General features: G+C 40.7%; 2 protein-coding genes across 2 annotated transcripts; both read left to right on the top strand.

Moving 5' to 3' along the window:
• Positions 1-3007: 3007 nt before the first annotated feature.
• LOC140245276 (myosin-binding protein H-like) lies at positions 3008-4046 on the top strand. Its single transcript, XM_072324860.1, has 2 exons — positions 3008-3365; positions 3733-4046. Exons 1-2 carry the CDS (start codon positions 3008-3010, stop codon positions 4044-4046), a joined length of 672 nt encoding a protein of 223 aa, XP_072180961.1.
• Positions 4047-5278: 1232 nt separating this feature from the next.
• On the top strand, positions 5279-27407 carry LOC140245275 (twitchin-like). The gene is made up of 22 exons (XM_072324858.1): positions 5279-5363; positions 5912-6214; positions 6388-6651; positions 7299-7583; positions 8255-8557; positions 9465-9770; positions 11003-11302; positions 13063-13174; positions 13633-13805; positions 14498-14657; positions 15948-16109; positions 18698-18828; positions 19283-19582; positions 20095-20397; positions 21221-21505; positions 21947-22234; positions 22709-22996; positions 23502-23655; positions 24794-24994; positions 25754-25895; positions 26491-26690; positions 27221-27407. Exons 1-22 carry the CDS (start codon positions 5279-5281, stop codon positions 27405-27407), a joined length of 4932 nt encoding a protein of 1643 aa, XP_072180959.1.
• Positions 27408-27466: the final 59 nt, after the last annotated feature.

The following is a 27466-nucleotide window of genomic DNA, read 5'->3' as shown; positions in this document are numbered from 1 at the left end:
GAAGTATCAGTTCAGAGTTCTTGCTCAGAACCAGTTTGGCCAGAGCAGTCCCTTGGAAGGACAGAGTGTCACGCCACAAGGCCAATACAGTAAGAACCATCTCAATTTACTGACTCTCTATAGATTTTTCTATGACCAAGCAATGCAGTATTTGCTTTGTGATTACATTAAGGATGCATCGGATACATTCAATTTTGGTGTTGTATTAAATCAGATGTCCGTGACAAAATTATATATATACATAATAATATATATATGTGTGTGTGTGTGTGTTTGTGTGTGTGTCTATGAAACAGACAATCATTACCTGCTCATCATCTGTTGTAAAATGTTCAAAATTGACGTTCAGGGTTTTGTATAGAGGTGCTTATAATTATGAACATATTCTGGTGAAACCCAAGGGAACATATCTAACCATGGAGTATTGTAGCTGTACACTGATCTAACCTTGTTGCTTTGCATTCATCATCTTTCTGCAGCTGTACCTGATGCCCCAGCTGCACCCAATGTCGGCAGCGTCGTCGGCGATTCTGTCACCGTCTCATGGACACCGCCCGCCAACGACGGCGGTGCGCCGATCACGGGTTACGTGGTCGAGCTGCGTCAGACCACCAGTCCGAGATGGATCAAGGCGACGCTGACCCCGACTCCGGACACCAGTTTCAAGGTCAGCCGCCTCCTCCGCGGAAGCGAGTACGAGTTCCGAGTCTGTGCCGTCAACAGAGCCGGCACGAGCAAGCCAGGGGAGCCTTCCAAGGCAATCTTGGTAGAAGATCCACCAGGTGTGTGAACATTTTATTCCCCAATTTCTTAGCTTTCATTTTTATTTCAACAGTTATTAGTAATTTGAAGGACTTTTGCTTTCTCCTCACAATATTTGAAAGAATAATGTACATTAATTTGTTTCAACCCTCTACTATTTGTTATCATTATCATTCGTATTCCCTCTTAGGTGTGAATATTTTTCAATAGGACAAAATATCATAGCGTGGAACAATAAGTATATTGATCGATAATAAGTTTTCCTTCGTCCAACATAATCGACATCAATTGTTTCTCTGTCTCATTAGCAATAGATAAAGAAATTTTTTATCTTTTTTCCCCGGAGGAAAACATTTATTAATATTTCTCAGAGCGGTAACATGAAATTACATAATACAATACAATGCTGGAAAAAAGTATCGAAAATAGTAAGATGATCATTATCTTATTATCAATGCAGATAAGAAAGTCAGTGAATAAACAAAAGACCTTGGAGGGACACAAGTCAATGCGATACAGATTGTATTTAAAGGCATGATATTTTATGTGATAAGTTTTAATCGTTATGTCTTGGTAATCAACATTGATTCCGATATGCATCTCCCCACAGTTCAACCCAAGTTTAACCTGGACGCCCGATTCCAGCGAGTGATGACCATCCGTGCTGGTAGTACATTCCGTATCGACATTCCTTTCAAGGCCACGCCCACCCCCACGGTGGAGTGGAAGCACAACGACGAAGTCTTGGCGAGATCGCTACGTGTCGGCATCGAAACCAACAACTACGGTACCATCCTCACTGCCAGGACCGCCGAACGCTCCGACAGCGGCGACTACGTCGTCAGAGCCGCCAACAAGGCCGGTGAAGACTCCGTGACGGTCACCGTCAACGTGGTCGATCGCCCATCCGCTCCGCAGGGACCGCTTGCTGTGGCCAAGCTGGGAAGCACGGAGGTGACACTCACCTGGAGCCCGTCGCTGGACGACGGGGGAAGTCCCATCACGGGATACGTGCTGGAAAAGCGCGAGGGAGGATACGGCACCTGGTCCAATGTATCCAGCTCAATACCAGAGCCAAACTACAGGTGTGTTGGGAAGGAGGAGTATATTATATGAGGGTCTAATTCTCGTCATATATTAATCTGAAATCACAAGTCTATGCAGTAAATGAGGCATCTTGGCAAAAGAAATGATAATCACCGTGATAAAAGTATTCCAGCAAAGTTATACTTGATACTGAGATTTACAGATCTAGGGCTTGTCCTTTATCATCTGATTGTTCAAAGACTTACAAACGTAAATTTGAAATGAAACAGTTAAGCCATCAGGAGTATACATTTATCAAAATTATTCAAGAAACATACTACCGTTCGTTTTTTTGTTCTGTTTCAAATAAAAACAATAACCTGCTGTCAGCAATCAATATTTTTCACTAGTATTCCTGTCACCTTTTCTCGCAGAGTAACTGGTCTCCTGGAAGACCACGAATATCAGTTCCGTGTCCGAGCCGAGAACAAGTTCGGAGTCAGCGAACCTCTGGAGAGCGAACGCGTCGTGCCCAAGGGCGACTACGGTAAGCATCGCTACAATAATAATTATCCCTCTACTGTTATCATTTAACGTTTATTGGACTTGGATGATGGTATGCCCATCAACTCTTTTTACCAAGGCATCCCCTCCCCTGATTTAGTTTGGATCTTCTCGAAATAGTATGTTGACACGTTATACAAGTATGAGGACATGCTCGAAGATATTGTCTGTGAGGTAACATGGTTAATGTGCATTTCGTAACCGAATTGATGAGCATTCAATTTTTTTTTTCCTCTATGTGTATATATTGATGCCAAACACTGATATAAGGGAGGGGAACTTTTGATGAAATTCTCATGATTTCTCCAAAGCGATTAATTTGCAAATAACAAAGACCGTCAACGATCTTGGGACGTAGTGAAGTTGTTTCCCCCCTGAAGGAAATTTATTAGCATTTCTCAAAGTGAGCACAAAATTACATAATGCATTACGATGATGGCAAAAGTATGGACCGTACAAATTGTACATTCAGTAGAACTTAACATCTTGTCATTTATCGGAAAACCACGTAATTCTATTCTGTTTCAAATACTAGTAAATAATTCTTCTCATTGAAAATAATTTCTTAACTTCTACGGAGTGAATTTGCGTTCGCAGCTTTATCATTCGCAATGACTTTTCAGCTGTTGCAAAGTCGTTACTTTTATTCGCACCAATGACCACATCTTCCCGGCCTTCCACGATCAATCCATTTTGTTATTCAGACGTCCCAAGCCAACCAGACCGAATCAAGGTTGATACCATACAGGCCGACAGTGTCACCCTCACCTGGGCCGCCCCGCAGCGCGATGGAGGCGCGCCAGTCACCGGCTACTTCGTGGAGAAGCGCGAGAAGGCCCGCCCCGACGCCGGATGGACTCGCACCAGCTACAAGCCGATCACGGACACGGCAGTGAAGGTGCCTAGACTGATGGAAGGCAAGGAGTACGAGTTCCGCGTCAGTGCCGTCAACAAGGCGGGCATGAGCGTTCCCGCCTCCCTCTCCGCTCCCATCACGGTGGAAAGACCTGCCTGTAAGTGTGGTACCGCGTTCCTCCATTAGAAACGTGCTTACTGCTAATAGATGGGACACTCCCTGACGTTAATCGGTTACGAAAATATCGAATATGATTCTAACAATGAAATTGTGAGTTATGTTTTAAATAATTTCATATGATTTTTAGGTATAATCTGAATGTTAAACCTGAATGAGTATCGACATCTAGTAGCTCTGTGAGTTTAACTTCTTGAATCTCTCAGTTTTGTGCACTCCTTGTACTTACCACATGTTATTATCAAATCGAATAAGATAACTGGTAAAATACATAACATCAGAAAAACTCTTTCGTTTTAATGCTCCACCAAAAACTAAAAGGATTTGACCGTTATCTCTTTGTAAAGATGCACCCAAACTCGACCTTGGCAATCGCTACCGCGACGTGCTCACCGTCCGTGCAGGCAACCACTTCACCCTCGACGTTCCGATCACGGGCACACCGACGCCCACGGTGGCCTGGCTGAAGGACGACAAGCGATGCGACGACGGAAAGCGCATCCGCAGCTCGACGACGTCCTACAGCGCCTCGTTGACGAACAAGGAGGCAAAACGGTCGGACAGCGGCACGTACACGGTCAAGATCAGCAACAAGGCGGGCAGCGACACGGCGAACATCAGGGTCGTTGTTCTCGGTGAGAAACCATTCCTCACGACATGAATTCAATCACTGAATTTAATCACGTGAGAGATCATGTTTGTCTTGGGAAATACCCAGTGGAAACCGAACGTATTCTCAAGATCTTTCTTGGTTTATATTCATTCACGTATAAAGTTTTAAATCTTTAAAGGGACTGTACAGTACTGGTTAAGGTGAGGATTCAGGTTTATAGCATTTTTGGTGAGATGAGAAACCTCTTATGAAATATGAAAGAGCATGTAATTTTAAAAAGGATTCAACGTTTATTTGATGAAAATTGGCCTTGAAATGGCTGAGATATCCATAAAAGCGATCCTAATAATATTGACAGGCCAAGACTTTCATTAGGATCTCTTTGTTTTTAGATATTTAATATTGAATTTGTATTGTTACGAATCTAGTACGTCCCTACCTTTTCCTCGGGCCGGCCATCTTTTCAAGCAATGCTTACAATGGCGGCCCTCTGCATAATCGCTTCTTAACTACAATTGTTATTGTAATCCCTGCTGCATAGACATGCATACTTTATATTATACCATTAATTTCCTTTTATATCGTTGTTTATCCAAGTCAAACGACTATGTTTTAAATATACTTTGTATGTTTCCCTCATGTTCATGATTATGTAACTTATGTATATTGATTTGCAGAAAATAAAGTATCTATCAAACAAAATATCTCGGTCATTTCAAAACTGATTTTTATCAAATAAACTTTTGATTCACTTAGAATGGTATGCTCTTTAACATTTCATAGAGTGGTTTCTAAATATCTCGCAAAACGTCACAAGCCGAATCCTCACATCAACCAGTACTGTACAGTCCCTTTAAGTCATAACATTGAGAGTCATGCACTAAAATCAACGTGAACGTTGCTCTCAGTATATACAAAATTTTCAATCACGCCATGAAGTCAATGTGCAACAATGAATATTGTAAATAAACAAGCCAAGGACATTTCTTCAACACTTCCATATTTTTGTGAGGCGATATTGAACTTAAAATTATTACTTTCTATGCGTTTCTCCGTCCCCAGACAAACCGTCTCCACCAGAAGGTCCACTCAAGGTCACAGGGGTCACACGTGACTCTGTCACGTTGGCATGGCAACCTCCCAAGGACGACGGCGGCTCGGACATCCGAGGCTACATCCTGGAGAAGCGCGAAGCCAACCAGTTCCGCTGGAGCAAAGTCTCCACCTCGCTGTCCAACACGCGGTACGCCGTCACTGGTCTTCAAGATGGCCAGAGCTACATGTTCCGCGTGCGCGCATTCAACAAATACGGCGATAGCGAACCGTTGGAGACAGAGGGCGCCGTTGAAATCAAGAGCGAATATGGTGAGTGGAATTGCCATGGAATGATTTGAATACTAGTAATAACTGTGTGCAACTTCAGCATAACAGTGTATGTGACATTGTGCTGTACCTCTTGTTGTTGTTGCATCTAATTAGATATTCTATATTTTCACAAGTTCCAGACGAGGATTGGAAGGTCTCCATGTGATGCTTCATCATTTGAAGACAATTTGATTTGTAATGAAACACATTTGATGATTATATCAGCCAGCAAATAGGGCCTACTTGAAATCATTCCCTGACAAGACCTTTAAAAGAATGAAACGCGTGAAACAAGAAAAGCACACTATCATACATACTACATTAGGACGAGCTGTAATATTAACAAAGGCTACATTGGGTATGGGACATTCTCTTCTGGCTGTAAGTTCATAATGAAGTTGTCATAACCATTACCTCCAGAAAATTGGAATTATGGCTGAATGATGAAGATAGAGGAGAAAATAATGGAGTTTGTAGGGATAGAAAGTATGAGGTAATCTACCCTTAATCGGAATCTCGAACAATATAATTCCATTCCATCTTCATAGATAAACCGGAAGCTCCAGGAGTTCCCAAGCTATCTAGCGTCACGGATGACTCGATCACCGTATCCTGGCAACCGCCTCGCAGCGACGGAGGAGCAGAAATCTTCAACTACGTGCTGGAGATCAAAGAGACCCGTGGTACCAGGTGGCTGAGGGCAACCCGGAAGCAGATCAAGACACCCAACTTCCGGGTGAGCAGGCTCACCAAGGGCCGCGAGTACGAGTTCCGTGTCGCAGCCGAGAATGAGGCGGGACTCGGTGCCTTCAGCAAGACGTCAGCTCCCATTGTTGCCAAGGCACCCATTGGTAAGTCTATAGGAAAATCAGATCAAACCAAAATTTATAGAACACAGGGGATTACTCATTTCTAATTAATCCATTTGAATGTACAGATGTATAAGTGGTAGGGTCTTTGTCATGAATACAATAAAACCCTGAAAACATCCACTTATCAAACATCAAACGTTCTCCTACTACAGAAACTGCTGAGTTCATCGAACCCCTCAAGGACACTTCGGCCACCGCTGGCAAGACGGTCACTCTCGAGTGCCGCATCTCCAACCCCAGGGCCGAGGTCAAGTGGATCAAGGACGGTGCCCAGCTCTACGAGTACGATCGCGTCACCATCATCAAGGAAGGACAGAGGCGCGCCATCACGGTCCGCAACGTGGGCGACCGCGACACGGGCCAGTACTCGTGCGAATGCGGCCGCGCGGCGACTTCGTGCTGGGTGTCGGTCACAGGTAAGCGGAGAATCTCGGCTGGATGTTTCCTTTTTGAGCTCTCATAAAATCTCGTAGAAACTACGTAAAGTGAGATTAGCAATGATTTAGCAGACACATTTTTTGCAAGCCTATGAACCTACTCTGTCGTTAACGTGAGCACGATCTGCACACTTACAATCTTATCTGAAAATCATGAATCCCCTCAACGCTACTTTAGCAATTAGAAATGTATCATCTATGATTTCCACTATGTAATGATGTGATATTTTTAAAGCTCTCAGAGAGCCTCAGACGTGTACAGTTGCAGATACCGCAAGTCCATGCTTCCACATGCGCGTCCATTCCTCATTTAAAGTTTAGAACTTATTCTACCAAAGATGGCATTGTTCCTGGCTAAAAAAAAAAAAAAAAAAATGAATACAGTCGCATGTATCAAAGGTCTTCCCATGTGTTGTCAGATGACCAACGCTGAATCATATTCTATTGTCATCTTGAAAGTCGTAAGTTGTATAATGTATCTTCCTCTTTGCAGAATAGGAAGTAGACAGACAGGCACTTGATATAGAGAAACCTTGAGAAAACTAAGTTTTTAAATCTTTTTATTTTGTGAGGTGTGTAATGATACATTATTTTTAACTGATGTATTGTCTTTGCGTTTGTTTTAGCACCACCAAAGATCGACATGCGGGCGTACAAGGATGTGATCACGGTGAAGAGCGGCAACGTACTTCGCGTGCTCGTACCGTACAGCGGATGCCCCGCCCCCAAGGTGGAATGGCATCGCCACGATACGCGCGTCGCAGAGGACTCGCGCACTCAGATCGAGACGCGCGAAAGCCGCACGCATCTTGTCATCCGTAACTGCAAACGTGGGGACACCGGCCAATACACCATCACCGTCAGCAACGAGGCGGGCAGAGAATCCGCCGTCATACGCGTCAATGTCGTGGGTAAGCTTTTTGTCCTGTGAACGTTCCGTCTGTGCTGTCCGTCCGTCTATGTGCAAAATCAGAAATTCACCATATTTTCTAACAAAAACGAAATTGCCAAATTACTCCATGATGCCCTATCGATCAAATGCGACTAAGGTAGAGTGGTATACATTACATGGATACAGGAAACGTAAATAGTATAACGCTAGATGACGATTATTCGTAAAAGTTCCAAAACATTTTCGACATTATTACCCATTTCTTCTGAAAGAGTTCCGAGTGCTTTTGAAACATGAATCTTTTACGAAGTCAATAATTAGATAAAATGATCATCCGGAATTTGTCATCATTTAGTTGTCTTTTCTCAAACTCTGTCACTTCAGTTTGTTGGATTCGAGTTTGACAGCGTAAGAACAGAGCAAATGCATATTATTGAATGTACAATGTATGAATATATTGCGTTATGTTTTGATGAAAATTCTGAATGAAAAGATACCGATCATTACAATATTGTCTATGATTTTATTCATAAATTGTAGTTTAGTCAGTGCACAATGATTGTCTTCAGATTATCACGTGTGCAAACTCCCCTTGATTTCATGAGCCTTCGGAGAAGCCGACGGTCAGTCTTTGCTAGATTGTAAGATTTTCATCAACAATTCTCCCCCGCAAACTCTCTGCACACTCAGACGTCCCTGGTCCGCCCATGGGACCGCTGGACATCGCCGATGTCGGCCGCCATTCCGTCTGCCTGTCCTGGCAGCCTCCCAAGGACGATGGCGGGTCCAAGGTGCAGAGTTACACGGTGGAGCAGCGGCAGGCCAACCGTCGCAACTGGACCTCCGTCTCCAACTACGTCACACAGACCACGTTCACCGTGTCGGGCCTGAGCGAGAAGATCGAGTACGAGTTCCGCGTCTGTGCCGAGAACATCAACGGCGTCGGACCGCCGCTCCACGGCATCGAACCCGTCGTCATTGTCGCTCCATACTGTGAGTCTTAAGAGCAAAGTTGAATCAATCGTACCGCCTTTTATGACTTATGCAACCATAGATATTTCATAATGATCATGCTGTAGTAATGAGATTGTAATTTTTTCGTTTCAATTTTGCTTTGTTTCACTCTTTATAACGATGTAATTCTACTTTGTTTTGACTTGAGTAGCATAATGAATGAAAGCAAACATAAGCAAACGCAGAAGATAAGTAAATAGATCAATAAATGTCAGGAAAAACAAAAGGTTATGTATCCAATATCAACTGGAATATTATTCATATTATCTAGACTGTTTGTAGCTGTCTGTCAAATTGTGTAATTTGTAACATGTATCATGTAAAGTGACATTTATTTGTACTGAATGTTTACATTAAATATATTTTTCTTGTGAAAAAAGCAAGCAAACAGACAGATAAAGTCATAAACAAACAAAGGAAACACCATATCCACAATCTCAAGTTCTACGGTATTGACTCTCTTCCGGATCATAGCACTTTACTACTGGGAAAGTACCAAAACTGAGAATGTCAAGCATTTGATTATATAATAATGAGCCAGAGCATGTTACTTATATCACCAAAAAGACTTTTGTTTATGTGCATAATCAGTCGAGCGGTCTTCACGAGAGTATGAATTTAAGTCTATCTTCACCCTTTTATCCAATACATGAAAACTTGTTTCAGACATTTAGGTTTAGAAATAAACAATTCTGGAAAAATATGATAGGAAAAGCAGCAGATCCCTCCCGTGTGAAAACGAGTAAACACGTGTCAAAACGTCAAGCCTTACTCAGAAAGGACGGGCTTCTCTATACAGGACAGGAGGACATGATTACATTTATCCAGTTTTCATAGCAGTGGTCTAAACTCTGATGTTCAAATTTTCTTTTCGTCTGGTGTACAGCCGTCCCAACACGACCAGGCAAACCCGAGATCAGCAACGTACAGCAAGATCGCATGACGCTGACGTGGTCGGAGCCGAGCCACGACGGTGGCAAACCCATCAAGGGCTACATCATTGAGCGCCGCGAAAACTTCAGCGTCCACTGGCTGCGCATCAACAAGGACCCCATCCCCGATACCACCTTCACGATCACCGACCTGACCGAGGGTCACAACTACGAGTTCCGGGTCAGCGCCGTGAACGACACGGGCATAGGCAACCCAAGCGAGGTGTCCGCCCCGCCCCGACTCGCGCGGGCTCCAGCAAGTAAGCAACTCGGAACTAACAAACTCACTAGAAGTGCTTTCATACTTGGTTCTACAGAAAACCTTAAGTGTTATAATGTGGTTTGTTTGTATGCAAACTGCTTTATATTTTCCGTAAGAATACAAAGAAAAGATTTTTGTCAATTTTGTCAAATTTTTAAAGGAAGCGAAGAAAGTACACGAATATATGTCTGAAAAGCTAAAGGTTTTGTATCTAATATTAATTGGAATGGTATTCATATTATTTAGGCGTTTCGTAGGTGCCTGTCAAATTATTATTTGTCTTTATGTATCATATGTGACATTTATTTTGTACCTGAATGCTAAGTGAGTAAAATTTCTTTGTGGAAAAAAAATCGGAACTAGCACTATCAAACACCCAGATAGGAATGAGTCTGTTCACAGTTAGCAATGGTCTACAATTACCTCTGAAACACAAACTTTTCAAGACATGGATTAATCTTTTGTTAGTTAGAAGAGAGTTGAACAGCCGAGCGGAAAGTGGTAATTTACATATAAATGCTACATGAATGACTTTTGTTATTTTGGTTGAAAAGAATAGACAATCACTTCTGCATATAATGCGCATAGCTCATATCTGCACATGATTATTTATAACATGGCTTTCATGAAGACATTAAAGTTCTTCAAATACCTCTGTTTCAAGTCAGTTAAGAGGAATTCTGCAGTGAGCTTTATCTACACATGCTAAGATTGTAACCGTTAACTGGCTTATTCAATATTTAATATTTGATATGAACAATAATTTCTTATTCCTATGTCTCCCTTTTCTTGTCCTTGATGTGTCAACATTTCATTTCATTGATTACATTCATGCCTCATTGTACAGGATGTACATAATTTGTATCATTGTCGTCTTAAAATTCCTGTACACATAGCAATGATATATTGAATAAAATAACGAATCGCTTTTGGGCCATTATAAAGAAAGAGCAACAATACGTTTTTGTTTGTTAAACAAGTAGTATATCAAACGCCGCATCTCGTATGCTGAACTCAACAATTTAAAAATTTTTAAAACAGAAGACTAGCCACGTACGACCAGTAATGCGTATCAAATACGGCTTGGTCAATGTGGGGTCACTGTAGACAAATTTCTCGGGTTATAAAACATGCAAGAAGAAATCCCTATTGAAGACGTACTAAAATATCACATGACGCTATCAACAATACTAAGCGACTGACTTGAATAACCTATTGTGTATTGTCTAGGACGACCTGCCCCACCAGGCACCCCAGGCATCAGCGATATCACCGCCACCTCCGTCCGCCTGTCTTGGACGCAGCCGTCCAGTGACGGCGGTAGTCAGATCACACACTACACCGTCGAGCGCCGCGCCAAGGGCTCCTACGACTGGACGGACCGGATGACGATCCACGACACCTCGTGCTCCATCGACGACCTCAAGGAGGATCACGAGTACCAGTTCAGGGTTCGGGCCGTCAACGCAGCTGGCATGGAGAGCGACCCGAGCAAGGCATCGGAGTCCTTCGTTGCCATGCCTCAGCAAGGTAGGTCTATTCCTCTATATAAAATGTCACGGCGATAAACCTGACCTACATGTAGACCGTGTGAGAAAGGGTGAAATTTCCGTTGAAGGTATTTGATAGAATAAGTGCAGTTAGCAAACTTAGCCTGTAGTCTCTCTCGAAATACATACTCAGTAGTCGTTATGACTCATCGTGTGAGATACAATAAAAGGTCCAGGTATTCTTGTAACGTCAATGTACGAAATGATTCATACTTCAGCGCGCATATTTCACCGGGCGTATTTCATGCACATCATTCCCCGACTGATATATGCTCAGAGAGATACATAGATATGAAGAGTTTGTTTGCAAAAACCGATAAGTCCATATTTGCCAAATTGCCGAATAAAGAGAATAATAAGAAAATTTTTGCTTCCTTTGACCATAACTTAAAAAATATACCTTTATATGTAGTGACCAATATATCATTTAAAAGGTATTATTTTGTACTTTGTGACAGAGATCGTACTTCAAAATCTTCAAAAATGGACTTATCGGTTTTTGCAAACAAACCCTTCATATATAGACAGACAAACAGACAGACGGAGAGTCAAACAAATAGACAGATAGCTAGCTAGATAGATAGATAGATAGATGTATAGATAGATAGATAGATAGATAGATAGATAATACATATATAGATAGATAATAGATATATAGATAGATAGATAGATAGATAATACATATATAGATAGATAATAGATATATAGATAGATAGATAGATAGATAGATAGATAGATAGATAGATAGATAGATAAAGAGAGATATAAAGTTTCGTACATCTATACATGATTCATAAGACTGAACCTGAAATGTAGACAATGATATTGCAGCATACAAGTAATGGCAGGCTGTGTATAATATGTAGAGAGCATTACAAGATAAACACGCAGCACTGACAAGCCAGGACAAATCTTTGATTTCGATGAAACTCTTCACATCGTAGAAATGCTAATATCAGCTGGAAGGATAACTTTACTTATATTTTCAGCAGTTTTTGCTTCACAAACACAAACCATTCAGAATCACTCTGCCATGTGAATGAAAATCCGGACTTTGAACGTGGGAAAGGTGTTTGACTTGTCAGTTGGCCGCACCCGCTGTCAAAAGTTCCCGTGATCTTCCCGGGGGCGTACTAGTTTTTGATTCCGACTGAATTATTGATGGCTTAACACACAAAGAGTGGTAACAATACCATCTTCGAATACAATGCAAGACATCCTGGGTATATATTATGCTCTATTGTGTCCGATTTGGCAGTGCGTTTTACGTTTCTTCGTCTCGGGTTAAAAGTGCGAGTAACAAGTCGTGCGTGAATTTTGTGGAGAGAAAACTTAGCTCCCTCTTCTTCTCCTCTCTCCCTCTCTCTCTTTTTCTTTCCCTCTCTCTCTCTGTCTCTTCACGTCACCACTGTTGACTGGCGACAATGCTGTCTGATAATTCTCAATTCTTTGCCTTTGCTGTGTTAAACCCTCTTCTTTTTATGTTCTCATTCTTCCACGCAAAACAAAAACAAAAACAAATATAGTCCCTTAAATGCAAAAAAAAAAAGACGATTTCCCTTTTCTTTCAAACTGAAGCGCTCTAATTTCCTTCATTTTTATCACGTATCTTTCAAATCATAACTCTCCCACTTTTCTAGGTGACCTGCTCACATACACCATCTATGGTACATTGATATTGTGGTTGGAAGAGGTTTAATTGATTGGTATACTTTTTTTTATTCTGCCCATCCCACGCAGCACCTGCCGCGCCTGCATTCCTGGTGGAGCCCCACAATGCCATGGTATCGGAGGGAGATCAAGTCACGTTCAGTTGTAGAATCAGCGGATGGCCCGCTCCAAAACTTCTCTGGTAAGTATAGTTTGGTATTTTCATCAATGTTGGGGTCGTTACAGCGGTAGTGATAACAGTAGTGGTCATAGTATCATTTGAAGTAGTAGTAGTAGTCATACTTTAGTCATAGTGGTCATAGTAATAATAGACAACAACAACAACAATGGCAAAACTTAGAGTAGTCAGCTATCTATTAAACTGATCGCCTAGATACATTAAAAGGGGCTTGTCGCAATAGCTTCATCATTGTTTTGTTGTTTGTTTGTTTGCTTGTTGTTGTTTTACAAGGGGGTTAGAAGAAATATTTGTTTACAAGAAGTTCTCTTCAAGTGTAATATTAGGTGTGACGCATGGCTGCTTTGAGTTTTTTTTTTTTTTGTAAAAAGACACATCGGTGATGAATTTATGCTTGCTAGGGTTTTTTTTTTTTTGCGATTTGTAATGAATGGTGGCGCCATTTTGTTTCCATTATTCAGGATGCACCAGGGCCGCGAGCTGCACACTGGACGCAAGTACAACATCGTGTCGGAGGAAGGCACCCATCGCCTCACCGTTACCTCGGCAACGGAGCATGAGACCGGAATGTACACCGTCATCGCAAAGAACAAGCACGGCATGGCGCGATCTTCGGCCGAACTGCTCATACACAGTGAGTTATCCCTGCAGACCATAACCTTGTTCTTTTTTTTAATGAATTCGACCTACAATTTCAAATCCGATACAACGTTCGGACTATGTGCTTTTATATGAAGCAGAATCAGCTTTTGTTTTTTCTTCATTGATTTGTTATTGAAGGGTTGTTTTATGGTTACTTTGGCGACAGTGCAATGTGAAGGTGTAAAAGCAATCCATTAAGAGGAAACTTATGATTATAAAGCAATACACTTCACAACATACAATGTGGAATAAGATAACATACATACATGTACATCTGAATTATTAGTCATGAAGATATTTTATGATTAAAAATACAATTACAATAATAGTAGTGATGATAGGAAGTGAAAGTAGTAGAAATAATCAGATGAAAATGATAATAGATACTCCTACTACCACTTCTAATAGTATTGGTACTACTAACTGGTCCTGCTACTGATCAAAATAATGATAATTATCACCATCATCATCATCGTCGTCGTCGTCGTCGTCGTCGTCATCATCATCATCATCATCATCAGAGATACAAAGTGCTCTACAGATACAAAAGCAAAAAAAATTAAATTGTTTCCATTAAAAAGAATATTTCATCAGTCGGTATATTATTATATTCGTATACAAATTAAACAAATTTTTCAATGAATTGTTATTTACGCTTTATTCTCATTCCCATGCACGTTCCAGGGCCGCCTCAGTTGACTCTTGACCGTCATCTCCACGAGCTGTCGGTGAGGGCGGGCCACGACATCCACATCCCCGTCACGCTGGCCTACGGCACACCCAAACCAACCTTTGTCTGGAAGAGGCACGACGGGGAGGTTCTCGACACACGTGGTCGTTACAGGTGAAATATATATTTCTATGAAAGGAGTAATATGAAACATATAAAGATATGTTTGCATCATTGATTCGATTGGTTTAGATCCATTTTTACCTCAACTCACTGGAAGCTAATGATAACTGACGTCTGGTGTGTTTTCCCACCTATTCGTGTCCTCCTCTTTCTCTTATTCTCCCTGTATATATATATATATATACATATATATATATACATATATATATATATATATACATATATATATATATATATATATATATATATATATATATATATATATATATATATATATATATATATCTTTCTGTTTCCCTTTTTTCTCTCTCTTTGTTTATGTTTAGTTGAAGTGTTGGAACATTCAAAATGATCCCATTTTGCCTAATCAGAATATGCGAATTGTCGAAGCAATCGAAGAGGCTGCAGAATAGTATTGAAGCGTTCAAATCTTAATTTCTGATGTGTTACTATCCATGAAAAAAAAATGCATGCATATTCGGACGTAGCAACAGATTTCGGCAGAACATATCCAGCTTCTAGTAAGTTGCTCTCAGCTTTTCTTTTCTTTTTCCTATCGTCACGTGATCTTTGATGCATCTATCAAGAGCATATAAAAAGCTAGTTTCTCTCTCCTGTTAGGCAGCGGCTGTCGAAATCTTCTCTTTGTCATCATCTGCTTCTCGTTAAATTTTAGTTTAGCGTTCTCCAGAACTCCATGCATGGAACACGTATCGCATAGTAAACAATGTTGTCCTTTCCTTTACATGTGCCTTTGCAGTGATAATTTATTGTGGTCTGTATGCTATCTGTATTTGCGACTTTCTCCTAGAAGCTTAATTCTTTTATTTTTCTTTTTGAAATGTGAAAATGTAAGGCTGGTGAAAATACAAATGTTTTGTCTAGCTAGGTCAGAATGCACGTGTAAATCTTTGTTGTTTAATTTTTCATGTGATCAGATCGAAAAGTTGAGTGAGAGTAAATATAAAGAGTGCCCTCATTGAATTGTGATGATGCAATTTGCGTTCTGTTGTTATGGTAATTGTCATGGTTGTGGTCCAGTATGCAACAATGTACACATGTGTGTTCATTAGGTATAATGGAATTTATACGTATTTCATGCAAACCGTTAGAAATGAGGTAAATATTCTGATGTTAAGCTGGTAAACGTAAAGCAGTAGAGATACACCTGGTGTGACAAGGGAGCACTAAAGAACATGAGATGAGAATATGTCTCGTATACATCAGTTCTTGCCTTTGATTCACGCCCAGCAAACATGTTAACGCTTCCCTTTCAAACAGCATGAAGGAGCGAGCTGTCGTACACGACTACGACTTACCCACAGTCGAGCCCTACTCCGGGTTCTTCTCCCTGGGGACGGAGCTGCTGCTCCGAGATCCTGATATCGCCACCACCTACTCCAACAACTCGCCCCTGAGTCTGAAACCCCGACGAATTCCAAGGCACAACACAATCCCTCATACATCTTATCATACTATATTGCTGTTACATATATATCGCTGTGTGTGGCCGTGTGTCCTGTGCCGCAGCTGCATTGGTGTATGTGGACTTATATTCGACATGTTTGTAGCTTTTGCTGATGTACAACACAAACTTGGAGGGAGATTAGAAGTCCTTTCCGAAAACTTGATATTGCTTCGCATATTTCAAACTGTACAGCAAAATTCAAATGTCGTGAAAATGGAGTGAGAAGATTTTGTTTCCATTAGTTTATGCCACAAAATGATTTTTTTTTTAAATAAAATCAAGAAGATTAATATCATAAAAATGATTAATCAAACATCTCTTAGATGAACAGGGCTCTTCATAAAAAAAGCAATGAAGAGTAAACTCTACTCAAATCAAACATTTTGGAGCTTTGTGAAATGTATTTTGTTTTTATAGAGAGAGAGAAACGAAGCCAAGCATATAGAATGAAAACTCCCTCTACGGTTGTGTTTGTGCATTTCACACTCCACTGCTGGTGCCGGGTTTTGTTCCCGTGTTTGGTCCAATGCTGACATTGACTACAATATACTCATGTTCACTTTACAGGCTGCTTCCTATTTCGCTGCTACTCGCAATGATTCCGACTTCTTGTGTGTTGCCATCTGCAGCAGAACTAACCCAAATGCAAATCATGACATAATTTTGTATTGCCCATCGTTATTCTATACGCATTTCAACGAGTGTATTTCTCCGTTATATTCAATATCGTAGCCTAGTTCAACGCTTAGTGATAGCATTAACAGTACTAAAATCATGCAGGTTAGACCATTGTTGTATAACCAGTTCTCAATTAATGTGTTAGTAATGCATAATGTGTATAAACGTAGTTGAACGTATTTGGCGATGCCGAGTTTTTTGTTGTTGTTGTTTTTTTCGTTTGAAAGTACAGTGTAGGAAAACTAATTGTATTGACAATAGCATTCGATATATCTGTATTTGATGTATTATTTGTTTTATAGAATATCGATTGAATTTGGCTCTTTACGTACAAACTGCGTAATGCAACGTATGCTACGTAATACCTATTGCAATTTTGTGCCAACTTAAGTTTAAAGTGTTATGCAGGAATGGCAGTGTGTCACGCTACTGAAAGTCGTTGTCAGTATTATTGTAGAATAATGTCTCGATTTATTTATTTGGTTAGAGGTTGGTGCAAGACAATTGATATACGTGCTATATGTATATAAACGATAAGAGCTTAATTTCAATTCCATACAGACCAGTCTTGTCTAGTAGGGTTAAGAATATATGTAAATGTCTTCCGAAACAGTTTATTGAACGAATACGATTATGAAAGCTTGATGAAATTCGTTGTTTGGATAACCGTACAAATGATGACAGGGAACGTTAGGGGCGCTGTTTAAAATGCACAATGATTGTTTATGTAAGTAAGTGTTTTGATGCTTACACAGCTTTTTTTTTTTTTTTTTTTTTTTTTTTTACATGCTAGTGATGTGTGCATTAACATTTATTGTGAAACATTGCAGAACACCAGCTGACCTAGCGTTGAGTTTACGATCAAAAGTTGCATTCGTTACGTAATAAAAGTCATTCGAATGTACTCATTGCGCATGTAGAATCACCGTCTTGCTGATCTTTCAGGCGTGTTTGGAATAGCTACATGGTAGAATAGAGAATGTAAACACATTTGTGCGTAGTTTCGTCAGTCGGCAAATAAAAGACACTATGGCACAACACCGTTGATAAAGTAACACCGACGCACACTTCATTTCTATGTGACTTGAAACAGTGTATCGGTTTTTAGTAGTGTTGTAGTGCCCTTTAAGCTGCCACCCGACGTGTAGAAAAACAAACAAACCAAAACCCAGACATAACAACAGTTCAGAAGCAGAGTGGTTGAAAGTAAAAGTAGCCGTCTATTGCTTAAAACTCATTATTAGAAAAAAAAACCGCGCATGTTAGCACATGCATCCATCATTTTTTCATTCTTGAACGTGGAAAAAAAAAAGCTGCTTAATTCGTGCAGTGCTTAAAGGTTACTGCGTTTGGCAGATATGACACTGAAACCATTTATAAATGACATTATGTTGAAGTTGAAATTGTGAATTTGTTGTAACGTTAAGGTTTCAGAAGACTTTTTTTTTTCAAATGCTTGAAACCCTTTTCATTGATATGGAAAAAAAAGGTGCATCTATGATAGTTCTACGGTTAATATGACGGTCTGTGACGTCAATTCTCTCTTTTCCATCGAATTATACTGGTAATTTTTATCAAACACTTTTGGCAAATAGTGACTGAGTAACAATTTGTCATTAGTCGGGATTTGTGACCTTTTGCAGACCCGGTGTCTGTAGCTGCAAAGGGAATAGTGTTTAAAACAATACAAAAAAAAAAAACCAAAACAATGCTCATGAAAGAACAATGACGAAGCTAGTTTAATTTCATTAGAAAAGAAATAAAGTTGTTCTACTCCATATTAGTATTTGACAGGGCGTCTGATGAAGATGAGGTGATGCCGATATTTGTAGGCCATTTTGACATTGATCATGCTAACACATCTCCGTTTGCAACTTTCGTTCAGGGTAAACGTGGTAGGAGGCATAGCCGAGTTGTACATCAAAGAGGCCGAGCGGGAAGACTCCGGTGTGTACACGCTGGTGGCCGAGAATAGACTCGGCAGCCATAGCATTTCTGCAAGAGTGAATGTCATGGGTAAGTTCAAATGCCGGTTTTGTTGTTGTTTTTTTAATCGGTTTAAGAATGGTGGGGGCATTGATTTATAATACATATTGCTGAAGTGGCATGAAATATATTGTATATCAATATTTCATCAGAGTGTACCATTAAATGTCATGCGTAGTCATGACAGAAAAAAAAAGAAAAAGAAAGGGAAAAAAAGAAAATGCTTTCTTATCAAGAGGGGAAAAAATCAGAGAATGATCCATTCTCTAAAAAGTCTTTCATGTCTAGGTCTTTCTGTTTTAGTTTTTGATTTCATTTTTTGTTTTTGGACAATGTAACCATTATAATCACTGAACGCATAGGGAACAAGGCGTTGTTGTTGTTGTTGTTCTTGTTGTTGCTGTTGTTTATCGCTTGAAGAAGGTAAAAGGAATAAAAATGTATGTATAAAGGTTTTTTTTTTTCTGCCTGTATCATTCTACAGACAAACCAGGCCCACCGCAGGGACCAATCAACATCGAGTCCATCACGAAGAACTCCGCCTCTTTCAGCTGGACCCCGCCCCACGACGACGGGGGATCCCCGATCCAGCGATACCACGTGCAGATCCGCGAGTCGGGCCGCACCACATGGCAGCCCCTGGGAACCTCCCTGCTGCCGAACTTCATGGCGAAGAACCTGAAGGAGAACACGCATTACGTGATCCGCGTCACTGCCGAGAACCAGTACGGAGTCAGCGCACCACTCGACATACGGGAAGCTATCATGGTCAAGAGACCCTTTGGTAACTCATTCAAATCTTTCTTTTATTACTGCATGAGAAATATCTATTAAAATCTTACAAGGTGCAAGTATAGTCACTTTGTTGACACGTTATTGTTTGAATAGTGAGTTTCACTTTCTTCAATCTGCACTATAATCATGATAATGGTGGATCAAGAAGTCTGGTTGAGTCGTGATGTGTGGGTTTAAGTTAGAAATGACATGAGCAAGATGTCTGCAAAGAAATTCGAATCCTATGAATATTGGGCTTTGAGAGGAGGATCATCTGGGTTATTCTAATATCTATAAAACAAATATGGCATGTTATTCGTATGTTTGTTTTCTTTTTAATTTTTCACGCATGCCTGTTTCGTCCGTTCAACAAATGCCAAAAATCAACCATACGTCTTACAAGTTGATTGCAAATGCCATTACTCTAGCAATACACTGAAGACTTGTGAACATGATGATTATTACTCTCACATTTCCACCCTCCATGATATCTCTCTATGATATAATTCATCCTCCTAACAGACACACCAAGCTCCCCTGGCAGTCCGAAGGTCAGCAACATCCAGAAAGACTCCGTCCATCTCACCTGGACAGCACCGGCCTCCGACGGCGGCTCGCCGATCACGGGTTATGTCATCGAGCGGCGCGACACGACCAGCCGACGATGGATCCAGGCGAACCACGAGCCGCTCACGACCACGAGTCACACCGTCATCAACCTCCGGGAAGACAGCGAGTACGAGTTCCGCGTCCTGGCGGAGAACCAGATGGGGGCTAGCGAGCCATCGGCGGTGTCTGCACGGGTACTCGTCAGGGATCCAAAGGGTGAGCTTCAAGAATGGTGTCATTAGACAGTTTTATTAAAGGGGCATTCCAGACGATTTTCATAATTTCACATCATGTAGTACATAAATCAACAGATCCATGTGTAGACTTGTGGAATTTATTGTGGCCCTTGAGCAGAGAAACCAATAATCTAAAAAATCTTAAACAAATTTCACTGAACAGTGTTAATGACATAGGAGCCTCACATATTTCAGAAATGTAGCAGTGTAATTCCATTACAATACAGCTTGCTTAACAAGTTAGCCTGTGTAGAATCTATGCATACCTTCTTCTTTTGTTCTGCTTCCTTTATTAAGCCCCAACTCATGCATTCTTATGGTGAGGCTGCCATGTCATCATCCTTGTTCATTGCAATTTGTTATAAATTTTGAAAATATTATTATTCCTCATCCCAATCACTATCAATTCTGAAACTCTGTACCCAGTATAAGTAATTTATAGTTGTTCAGATGTAAAAGTCTGAAAATCTTTCGGAGGTCCCCTTTAACCACCTTCATGCCACGTAAAATAGGAGACCGTCCCACAACGTATGTGTTGAAAGAGTGCACTCATGTGATGGCTATTGCATGCAGCTACTACATTACAATAGACCTACTACGATGGTCAGAATTTAATCGATGTTACCAAAAGTCATATGCACATTAAATGATACTTATTTCCTGTAGTTATCAAAGAATCTTAGAATCAAACTCCTCGGCGATCATCATGTCAATGCCATCTTTAGTGCTGAGTTTAATCGCGCTTTGTGCTTAAGTGAGTATAGAATTCAACGACCATGTTCTCCGTATTTTTTCGTCAAAAGACACGGTCCCGCCGAAGTTCGTCACCGAGCCCAACGACCTCTTTGTGGCCCAGGGCAAGACGGCGATGATCACGTGCCACGTGAGTGGTTACCCAGTGCCCGAAGTCAGGTGGTACCGCCTCGGACGCGAGATCCTCCACGGCCGCAAGTTCCACCTGGGCGGTGACGGCAACGTCCACACCCTGACCGTCAACGAAGTCTATCCCGAGGACGCCGGCGACATCGCAGTCACGGCAACCAACAAGGGCGGTACGATTACGGCCACTGTGTTCCTGAACGTGCATGGTAAGGCACATGTGCAGTTGTACATGATTGTCAAAAAATAATCTCATTGATATTTGAAGAAAAGTATGATGAACATGTCATGTGACTTTTGTTCGATTTAATTAAATCTTATGTCAGTTACCACTGAAAATTGTCATTCTCGGAATGTTAATGTTTTCTTTTAGGATACCGGTTATTGCATTATGACACTTACCATGATTTACAGTACGGCTTATTTCTAAATGATAGGCTTATTACTTATGACCGAGGGGTATATTACACAGCCTTTTGTATTGTTTTGATGACGTGCTTTTAGAGTTGCTAGATAGATTTTTAAATTTTCTTTTTTTTTTTTTTTTTTTAGAGTCGTGCTTGTCTCAAACACCGAAAAGTATAGTACAGAAAGGACTAGTGCCGCCTGGTAGTGTTAAGATATGTGATTTGTATTCCTTCCAACAACAGTACTGCCCAAGTTCAGCCTTCCGGCTCGCCTGCGTGCCCCGATGCACTGTCTGCTGGGTGAATACCTCGTTCTCAAGGTGCCCTTCACGGGTGCCCCAAGACCTGAGATCAAATGGGACCGAGACGGTGTCGACGTCGAGGATGGCGGCAGGTTCGAGATCAAGACGACTGCCCACGACACCACGCTCATCATCAAGGGTCTGACCAAGGAAGACGCGGGCAAGTACACCGTCGTCGGCTCCAACGAGCTCGGACACGACACTTGCTCCGTCACGCTCAACATTCTCAGTGAGTATCTCTTTTTATAAAACAAATACTGCACACACACCGACAGCGCGAAAAGCCTAATTTCAAACCCACTGTACTTGAATTTTGTCGGAATTGATTAGTCTTTGCTGTTCCCGTGTTTAGTGTCTTAACACATGATCTGTGAAGGGAAAGAGAGAAAATGTCCAATATTTGATATATCATAACGAATCAGTGACTAAAGGTTTATCATTTCGTACAGCATTACGATTACTTGCCCCATCGTAGTTCATACAGATACAGTCATTGCAATTTGCTTGTACAATGACAGAAAATAAAAGTACAAACTGAACTGTTCAAATTCCCCTTTAGAAAGACAAGTATTGACAGAAAAGATGTAGTTAGAGTACTGTCGCTCTTCAACAATAGTGTTCCAGTGCTTTTCTTCAATTCAATGACAATTTGTTCGAAAAGGAGATATGCAAGGGTTTATTTTCCCCCTCATCATTCTCCTAGGGCATCCCGATCCTCCACGCAACCTTGAGATGCTGGAGGTGACGTCGGACACGGTACGTCTCTCTTGGCAGCCGCCACACTACGATGGTGGCTCGACCATCACTACGTACATGGTGGAGAAACGCGAGGTGGGACTAACAACCTGGGCCCGCTGCATCAGCACCAAGAACACACATCACACCGTCATCAACCTCCGGCCCGACACCCAGTACCAGTTCCGCATCATCGCCTTCAACTCCTACGGACCCAGCGAGCCGTGCCAGGCCTCCGCGGTGGTGTGCACCAAATGTAAGATCGTGATGTCCCGTGATGACGCATGATGAGTACATGTGTGGGAGAAAAAAACGGAACATTTCCTACCTCACTTCCCTCTAGAAATAGGGCACAACCACACAAACTTACATACTCACACATATACATACGCACAGACAGAGAAAGGGGAGAGAGAAAAAAACAACACGCACACACAGTATTTTCCAAATCCATCGTGCTATACTCGAAAGAAGCAGAAGCCTTGCTTGTTTATTTTCACCTCTTTTGGGAATCAGAATCTTTCAAGGATCTATACTCGATCACATATTCTTATTCTGCTTATATGTTTAAAAAACGTCAGCTCTAAGCTTCAAACTATGTCTGTTTCTTTTTTATTATTATTACTACATCGAGTCAAAGTAATTATGAGGGTCGAACCAAAGTAGTTATGAGTGTCTATCTTAAGGTGACGGCGAAATAGCTTATCGGAATCATCAACTAACTCAGAAATTCATCTTCCTTTCTTCCTCTTCTTGCTCAGCTTGGAGGAAAACTCGTCCGCAGTTCGAAGACTACGAGGCAAAGCGACGTTTCTACGATTCCCTGGTCGATGACTACGACTCCAGGCCTCCCGACTTCATGAAGAGACCGGGATCGATCTACGACTACTACCAGATCCTAGAGGAACTCGGAAGGTTCGTGGATGTAACATATCCACTGATCCACTAATATGATACATCCACTAATATATTATATCTTCTTAAATAATATCCACTAACATATGATATCCTTTTAAATGATATCCGCAGATATATATTGTCCTCGTAAATGATATCCACTGACATAATGTCCTCTTAAATAATATCAACTGATATATAATATCACTTTAAATGATATCCGCAGATATATATTGTCCTCTTAAATGATATCCACTATGCCCTTTTAAATAATATTCACTCATGCATAATGTCCTCTTAAATAATATTCACTGATATATTATGTCCTCTTGAAGAATATCCACTTATACATAATGTCCTCTTGAATAATATCCATTTGTATATTTATGTCCTCGTAAATAATATCCGCTAATATATTCTCTAACCTCTTAATTAGTATCCACTAATATATAATGTCCTCCTAAATAATATCCACAAATATGTTATGTCCTCTGAAATGATATACACATACATATTCTCTAAGCTCTTTAAATAGCATCCACTAATATAGAATGTTCTCTTAAATATCCAGTCACATAATTTATATGTTGTGTCTTCTTGAAGAATATCCACTAATATATTTTCTAAGCTCTTAAATAGTATTCACTCAACGTCCTCTCAAATAATATCCACAAATATATTGCGTACTCTTAAATAATACCCACTACAACATGTATATGATATTCTCTAAGCTAGTTACTTCAGTACTTTTTGTTGTCAGAGAAGAAGACTACAGGAGGGCTTTAATGCTCTTTAACTTGCAATTATCTGAACCAGCGAGGCTGTTTGATAGGATAGTGCAAAATTGTGCGAGTTGTTCAAGTTACAGTCGCGGGAGTGACAAAATCACTTGAATGTCGTGAGGGTATCCAATATGGCTTTCGCTGAAATACCTCGAAAGAGTCCCAGTGGTCATGACATTATGTTTCAACTTGATCTTTGCATGACATCGTCACAAAGTTAACATTTTGTCAGGAGCTTTATTTCGTCATAATTTTAGTTCTTTAAGTTTATGGATAGAGGATTAGGATGTGTACGACTCGTCTTCAGATTAGAACATAGATGTAGTCTTTGAAACAAGAGTTTTCTAGAAAGTTTCCTCATTTCTGATTCACAGGGGAGCTTACGGTGTCGTCTACCGAGCCATCGAGAAGGCTACGGGCAAGACGTGGGCAGCCAAGTTCATGCGGTGCTACGGCTCGGAACGGGATCTCGTCAAACGCGAGATCGAGATCATGAAGATGCTGCACCATCGTCGTCTGCTCAACCTCCACGAGGTCTTCGAGACCGACGAGGAGATCATCATGATCCTCGAGTTGTGAGTTTGAAAATTTAGACATATATGCACAGAAGAAAGATAGATGAACAGATAATTACATTAAAATATAGATTCATAGATTGATAGGTAGGTGGGTAATTAGAGAGATACTGTAGTAGATGGACAGACAGATAGATAGATATATAGATAGATAAATAAATAGATATAGAGATAGATAGATACATATATAGATAGATAGATAGATATATAGATAGACAGATAGATAAATAGATAGGTAGATAGATAGATAGATAAATAGATAGATAGACAAACATATAGATAGATAGACAGACAGACAGACAGACAGATATATAGATAGATAGATAGATAGATAGATAGATAGATAGACAGACATATAAATAGATACTAGTAGATAGAAAGATAGATTGGCAGATGGATGAATAGATATGTAGAGTAACAGATGCATGGGTAGATAGATAAATTGATCGACAGATAGATTGATATATGGATGGATAGAAAGGTAGAAAGCTGGACAAAACATACCACATAGATAGAAATATGGATAGATACAATGTGAAAGGATAGAGAAATAGACGGCAAGTTAGGTAGCTGAACTAATAGATCAATTGACAATTAATTGGGTAGGTAGGTAGATGTATACAGCGATGAAAAGAAAGATAGATAACATAATTGTGGGGTTTTTTATGTAATAACGATACTGTTTAGCAAGGCTTCAGTAGATTCTCGTATACTGTGTTGTTTATTAATGGTTTCACATATTTCCCCCTCAAAATGCAGCTTGTCTGGAGGCGAGCTCTTCGACCGACTGGTGGACGAAAACCACGTGTTGACGGAGCCCGAGGTCGTGCACTACATGAGGCAGATCTGCGAGGGAATGAAGCACATGCACGACAGGCACATTGTCCACCTCGACCTCAAGGTAGTCCTCTTCCTCTATTTAACCCTGTTAATGCCACCTGACGAGTTTTGTGCAGAGATTGTGCATATTTGTGTGCTGCAGATTGGCATAGCTGGCAAGCAATGACTTACTTTATAAATCTCGGCGTTCTTGGGTGTAAATACCATAAACAGGTGAAAGCAATTCGACTTTGTCACCTACGCTGTATTTGCTGTCGTTGTTGTTTTGTTGTTTTTAAAGCGTTTATGTCGTGGTCGACAGCAAACGATATTGGTGCCATAGTTTGTCGGGATTTCATATTATGATCTTGGAGGAGAGCATTAATCTTGTGGACATATTCGATTAAAATCAGTTATTTTGTTTAAGTATTCATTCACACCAGCCTGGCTACCTGTGTATTCATTCTATCATCCTGTCGGAAGCAAACCTTCTGCTTAATCTGGCTTGATTCATGAACAAATGTGTGCCTAATATACTGCGAAGTACTTCACTTGATAACTAAACCGGTGACGTCACATAGAGTTTCTCATAATCCTCCACTCTCATTGATAGAGGCAAGAGTTTAAAGGAGCCCTGTAATCATGTTTTGACTGATTTGTATGATCGTTTATTGCAGCCGGAGAATGTTATGTTGCGAACACGAACCAGCGACGACATCAAGGTCATCGACTTCGGCTTGGCGCGTCAACTCGACCCCGACAACCCGATCAAGGTGATGTTCGGCACACCGGAGTTCGTAGCTCCCGAAGTGGTTAACCATGAGCCCGTCGGTCTCCCGAGCGACATGTGGGCTCTGGGCTGCATGGCGTACATCATGTGAGTGCGTAGAATAAGAACAGGAATTGTATTTCCGTAGAGTTGCTTTCTACACACTGTGAGTACAATTCACGCACGTAAACCCTTTAGAGACGTATAGGCCTATTTGCAATTTAATCTCATCGTATTACGTTTTGTTTTCTATCCTATATAGCTTTGTGCTACGTGAAGATATCTTTACTAATATTTTTACTTACGCTTGAGAAGCTATGTTGAATGAGAATGTACATGGAATATGATTAAGCAAACAAAATTGACACAAAACAATACAATAATATCTGTTGTGTCTCAGGGCCGATACTGCCTGTTTGTCCGAGTAATTAGCAGATTTTGTCAAGTTGATTTATGTATTATAAGATCTGTCTTTATATCTGTATATCCACATCTATCTATCTACATTGTGTATCTATCTATCTCTATCAATATCTTCATTTATGTTCCTCTCCTTCTATCTATCCATCTACTTATGTATTCATATATTTATCTGATTCTATATCTCAATTTTGTTTCCTCTTTATCTCTCTCGGTAGGCTGAGCGGTATCTCACCATTCATGGGCGACACCGACAAGGAATCTCTGCAGCTAGCAGCCATCGGCGAGTGGGACTTCGATGAGGAGGCCTTTGCCGACATCTCAGACGAGGGTCTGGACTGGATCGAGAGAATCCTGATCAAGGAGAAAGAGTATGTGTTATGGCGTCACGCAGTCATAGACTAGTATCAAGAGTAATCCTGCAATTTTGGTAGATTCCTTGGAATTTTACTCTCCTATAGACC

The sequence above is a fragment of the Diadema setosum genome, chromosome 22, assembly GCF_964275005.1.
Source record: "Diadema setosum chromosome 22, eeDiaSeto1, whole genome shotgun sequence".
NCBI classification, from domain to species: domain Eukaryota; kingdom Metazoa; phylum Echinodermata; class Echinoidea; order Diadematoida; family Diadematidae; genus Diadema; species Diadema setosum.
The sequence above is the reverse complement of the archived record's forward strand: the minus strand, read 5'-3'. Positions and strand labels throughout refer to the sequence as shown.